Source organism: Malus domestica, chromosome 15, assembly GCF_042453785.1.
Source record: "Malus domestica chromosome 15, GDT2T_hap1".
Lineage (NCBI taxonomy): Eukaryota > Viridiplantae > Streptophyta > Magnoliopsida > Rosales > Rosaceae > Malus > Malus domestica.
The window spans coordinates 23810860-23816662 of record NC_091675.1 but is presented as its reverse complement, the minus strand read 5'-3'; the positions used below and the strand labels follow the sequence as shown (position 1 = coordinate 23816662).

Below are 5803 nucleotides of genomic sequence, written 5' to 3'. Positions count from 1 at the left end.
AAACACATTTGAAATGACAAACTAAACATGTTCAAATCATCATGTGGGTGAAGAACTCAATATTATTAAACTTGGAACATAAAAACCTTAGCTGTTGACCTTAAAAACAAAAATTCAAATGAATCAACCAAACTAACAAAAAAAACTAGGCTCTCCCCCCAAACCTAAACTAAACATTGTCCTCAATGCAAAATCACAACAAAAAGATGCACAATGAGTAGTATGGAACAGAAAGGAAGAAAATGCAAAACTAATAAACAAAGAAAGGAACGAATGAACCTGGTTGGGTTGCCTCCCAACAAGCGCTTAGTTTAAAGTCCTCAGCCCGACTTGGCATTGCAATCAATCGGGAGAAGCAAGGGTCACAACATTCGTGTTTCGCTCAAAATTGGCAGCAAGATATGGCTTTAATCGCTGTCCATTAACTTTGAATGTAGCATCCGTTGTATGATCACGAATTTCAATCGTTCCATATGGAAAAACTTGAACAACTGTAAAAGGACCTGACCATCGTGTTCTCAACTTCCCAGGGAAAAGTTTCAGCCGAGAATTAAACAAAAGAACTTGCTGGCCAATATAAAACTCACGACGAAGAATATGTTGATCATGCCACTTTTTGGTACGTTCCTTGTAGATTTTAGCATTTTCATATGCATCATTCCGAAATTCTTCCATCTCATTCAATTGAAGAGCTCTCTTCTCTCCCGCTGCGTCCATCTCAAAATTAAGCTTCTTCACTGCCCAAAATGCTTTATGTTCCAGTTCCACAGGTAGATGACATGCTTTTCCAAACACCAATCGATATGGAGACATGCCAATTGGAGTCTTGAATGCAGTCCGATACGCCCATAGTGCATCATCCAACTTTACAGCCCAATCTTTGCGTGAAAGTCCCACGGTCTTCTCTAGAATATTCTTGATCTCTCGATTGGAAATCTCAACCTGCCCACTAGTTTGTGGATGATAAGGTGTAGCAACCTTATGTGTGATTCCATATTTCGCCAAAAGAGCATTGAAGTGACGATTACAAAAGTGCTTGCCTCCATCACTAATAATGGCGCCCGGGGTGCCAAAGCGAGTGAAAATATGCTTCCGGAGAAAATGAACAACAACCTTAGCATCATTAGTAGGTAAAGCAATTGCTTCAACCCATTTTGAAACATAATCCACAGCTACCAAGATGTATTGCTTGCCATAAGATGATGGAAATGGTCCCATGAAGTCAATACCCCAAACATCAAAAAGTTCGACTTCTAGAATATTATTCAACGGCATTTGATGTCGACTTGAGATATTTCCAACACGTTGGCAGCGATCACATGTAGAAATAAAAGTATGAGCATCCTTGAACAATGTAGGCCACCAAAAACCAGATTGTAGTACCTTGGCAGCAGTCTTTGTGGCACCAAAATGACCACCACATGCTAGAGAATGGCAATGTCGCAATATTTCCTCCATCTCGTCATCAGGAACACACCGTCTTATACATTGATCCGGACAATGCTTCCACAAGTACGGCTCATCCCAATAGTAAAGTCTGACTAACGAAATGAATCTTTTCTTCTGTTGCCAAGTCAAATCAGGAGGCATGATATCACTAACTAAATAATTGACATAATCTGCATACCAAGGAGTGACTGACGAGTTAATGGTAAAGAGCTGCTCGTCAGGGAATGTTTCGGAGATAGGAACTAAGTCATTATCACCTTCATGATGCACAATTCGAGAAAGATGATCCGCCACCACATTTTCAGACCCCTTCTTATCCCGTATCTCTAAATCAAACTCTTGTAGTAACAACACCCATCGAATCAACCGAGGCTTTGCATCTTTCTTGGATAATAAATACTTTAAAACTGAGTGATCGGTGTAGACAATTACCTTTGAACCAATGAGATAAGAACGGAACTTGTCTAACGCAAAGACAACGGCTAGAAACTCTTTCTCGGTAGTGGCATAATTCAATTGTGCGTCATTGAGAGTTCGACTAGCATAATAAATCACATGCAGTAGCTTATCTCTCCGCTGACCCAAAACTGCTCCAATAGCATAGTCACTTGCATCACACATAATCTCAAAAGGTAATTCCCAATCCGGTGCAACTATCACAGGAGCTGTCGTGAGCTTCATTTTCAACACATTGAACGCCTCAAAACATGATGAATCGAATACAAACTCCGCTTCTTTTAGGAGCAAGTTACACAACGGTTTTGTAATCTTAGAGAAATCCTTAATAAAACGTCGATAAAAACCAGCATGACCTAGGAAACTTCGAACTCCTTTGATGGAAGTGGGTGGCGGTAACTTTGAAATTGTCTCAATTTTCGCCTTGTCTACCTCAATACCGTTGACCGAAACTTTATGACCCAAAACAATCCCTTCTTGCACCATAAAGTGACATTTTTCCCAATTTAGAACTAAATTGGTTTCTTCACATCTTTGCAACACCGAGGACAAATTATCCAGACAAGAATCAAACGATGAGCCAAAAACTGAGAAGTCATCCATGAATACCTCAATACAACGCTCTACCAAGTCAGAAAAAATACTCATCATGCACCTTTGAAATGTAGCAGGCGCGTTACACAACCCAAAAGGCATACGCCTATACGCAAAAGTACCGAAAGGGCATGTGAATGTCGTCTTTTCTTGGTCTTCTAGTGAAATCGGAATCTGATTATAACCAGAGTACCCATCTAAAAAACAATAGTAAGCATATCCAGCAAGTCTATCCAACATCAAATCAATGAATGGAAAAGGAAAATGATCTTTTCGAGTCTCATTGTTCAATTTCCTATAGTCAGTGCATACTCTCCATCCTGTTGTAGTCCTCGTTGGAATTAACTCATTCTTGTCATTCTTAACCACTGTAACTCCACCCTTTTTCGGTACCAAATGCAAAGCACTCACCCATTTACTGTCCGAAATTGGATATATTATTCAAGCGTCTAATAACTTCAAAATCTCAGCTCGTACCACCTCCTTCATATTTGGATTTAATCTGCGTTGATGCTCAACTGAAGGCTTGTAATTGTCTTCCAACAAAATCCGATGCATACAAATGGACGGACTAATTCCTTTGATGTCAGCAATACTCCACCCAATTGCCATTCTATGCCTTCTTAACACTCTCAATAGTTTTTCTTCTTCAACTTCACTCAAATATGCAGAAATTATAACAGGTAAAGTCTCAGCAGCTCCCAAGAAAGCATACTTTAAATGTGATGGCAATGGCTTCAAATTTAAGGTAGGTGCGGCTATGATACTTGGCAGCGATGTTGAAGGTACAGATCCAAGGTCTTCGAACTCCAATCGTCCACTTTTTGTAACTGATTTGAAAGCATCCAAATAAAGAGCACATTCCGCTAACAGTTGATTTTCATCTTCTGAAGTAGCAGCATGAACTAGTGCAGCTTCCATAGGATCACTCGGCTTCTCAACTCTGAATTTTTCAGAAATCGCGGTCTCGACTAAATCAATGCGAAAACAATCTTCCGCTTTTCCCAGCCTCAAACACTTTGAATGTTGCTTTCTCTTCCCCAATTCTCAATGTCAAAACCCCTTGTTCCACATCAATTAAAGTCCTAGCTGTGATAAGAAATGGCCGACCCAAAATCAACTGAGTCTCATAATCTTCTTCCATATCCAACACCAAGAAATCTGCTGGAAAAATCAGCTTGTCAACCTTCACTAACACATCTTCGATAATTCCCTCTGGATATGCAATTGATCTATCCGCCATCTGCAAAGAAACAGTAGTGGGTTTAATTTCACCTATTCCAATGTTCTTAGCAACAGATAAAGGTAATAAATTAATACTAGACCCCAAATCACATAATGCTTTTTTAAATAAATTAGTGCCAATAATGCATGGAATTTTGAAACTCCCTCTATCTTTTTGCTTGAGCGGAAGCTTTCTTTGAAGGATTGCACTGCATTCTTCTGTCAACTGAATCTTCTCATGATCGCCAAATTTTCTTTTCTTTGAGATGATATCCTTCATGAATTTAGCATAATTCGGCATCTGCTCCAAAGCATCGGCAAATGGAATATTAATCTCCAATTTCTTAAACATCTCTAAGAATTTGAAATACTTCTCATCTAACATATTCTTCTTGAGCCGTTGAGGAAAAGGAATAGGGGGCACATATGGCTTCACGGGTTGGACAACAGGCTTAGGGAGTGGCGTGGCTGCAATGACTGATTGTGGTGAAGCTTTTGAAGTGGTTCCCAGTATAGTTAGTGGTTGTACAACATCGGACAGTGGCTGCTCCTCTTGTGAAATGGTTTCTACCTTTTCTTCCTCATTGTTTTTCTCAAAATCAGCTGCTGTTTTCACTTGTTTCCCTCTTCGAAGAGTTATTGCTTTAGCTTGCTCATGGTTTCTCGGATTAACTTCAGTTTGGCTTGGAAAAGAACCTTTTTCTCTAACTGCCAAAGAATGAGCTAACTGCCCCATTTGAATCTCCAAATTTTTTATTGAAGCAGCCTGGTTCTGAAGAGTTGTCTCAGTTTTGCTCATAAATTGATTTGTATTGACAAAAAGAGTATTCACGTTACCAGCAAGTTGTGCAATGACATCTTCCAAATTATTCTTCTTCTCTTGAGGTTGGAAACCAGATGGTGGCTTTTGTACATTCTGATTATTAACCCATGAGAGATTTGGATGGTTTCTCCATCCTTGATTATAAGTATTGGAGTATGGATCGTTACCAGGACGTCTGTAAGCATTCACCATGTTCGCTTGCTCTTGAACAAATTCTGGAAAATCAACACTATACGGACAACCAACTGTGGCATGACCAGGAACTGCACATATGGAACAAACCTCTGGAACTGATGCTCTCCCATTCATAGAAAGCAAAGTGTCAAGTTTACTAGCAATCACATCGACTTGTGCCTTTGAAGCAAATTCGGTAGAATTATTAATCTCAAAAACTCCTGCCCGTCTTCCTCTTGCTTCAGAATGTTGTGTTTCGAGTGCTCGAGTATCAAAAAGTGCTTGACATTCGGCTGGCGTCCTGTTCTTAATTGATCCCCCTGCATAGTTGTTCACTGCAGCTTTGCTTGAAACTGTTAATCCTTTATAAAATATCCGCATGAGAACTAGAGTAGGCAAACCATGGTGCGGACACTGAATCAACAAATATTAAATCTCTCCCATGCCTCAGAAAACGTCTCATCTGCCTGTTGAGTGAACTGCTTGACACTATCTCTAAGGGTATCGGTCTTTTGGGTCGAGAAGAATTTCTCCAAAAATTTATTCTGAATATCGTTCCAACTCGTCAAGGTTCTAGGCCTCAAAGAATTCAACCAAGTCTTCGCTTTGTCTTTCATAGTGTATGGAAAGACCTTCATCCTGAGATGTTCCTCGGTGACTCCTTCTACCAATGCCATGTTGGACACCATATTGAAGATATCTCTAATACGTGCCAATGGATCTTCAGTGCTCATGCCATGAAAAGAAGGCATCATATTAAAGTGGATAGTCTTCAATTCATAATTCCTTGCAGCTGCAGGAAGAGCTATGCTCGACGGTGATTCTGGAATGGTTGGCATATCAAGATCTCCCATCGTTTCATTCTGAACTAACGCCATCTTGCTCTCTTGCTGCTTTTCTTTCTCACTGACTTCTCTTTGTTCTCTTCGGATTTCACGGAGTATTTTCTCAATTTCTGGTTCAAACTCAAGTAGTACACAATCCGACGAACGAGTACCAAGCATTCACCTTCAAGAAACAATGAGACAAGGTGAGAATACTCCGAGAAAAAAAATAATCAAAATAAAAAAACGAAAATAAAAT

The 5803-nt window shown here is 39.8% G+C and overlaps 1 protein-coding gene and 1 non-coding gene across 2 annotated transcripts; one reads left to right on the top strand and one right to left on the bottom strand.

Annotated features, from left to right (window-relative positions):
• Positions 1-342: 342 nt before the first annotated feature.
• LOC139191791 (uncharacterized) lies at positions 343-5101 on the bottom strand. Its single transcript, XM_070812811.1, has 4 exons — positions 3755-5101; positions 3308-3319; positions 1459-1563; positions 343-1323 (listed from the first exon to the last, which is right to left on the bottom strand). Exons 1-4 carry the CDS (start codon positions 5099-5101, stop codon positions 343-345), a joined length of 2445 nt encoding a protein of 814 aa, XP_070668912.1.
• A 16-nt stretch (positions 5102-5117) lies between these two features.
• On the top strand, positions 5118-5223 carry LOC114826846 (small nucleolar RNA R71). Its single transcript, XR_003775856.2, has one exon. It is a non-coding gene; the product is annotated as a small nucleolar RNA R71 (small nucleolar RNA).
• Positions 5224-5803: the final 580 nt, after the last annotated feature.

What these genes read in the sequence shown, in the direction of transcription:
- LOC139191791 (XM_070812811.1), bottom strand. Translation starts at nt 5,101, where the DNA reads ATGCGGATATTTTATAAAGGATTAACAGTTTCAAGCAAAGCTGCAGTG. An exon ending in GGTGTGTTCCTGATGACGAG is followed by an intron (nt 1,324 to 1,458) that starts ATGGAGGAAATA and finishes ACTTTTATTTCT; the next exon opens with ACATGTGATCGCTGCCAACG.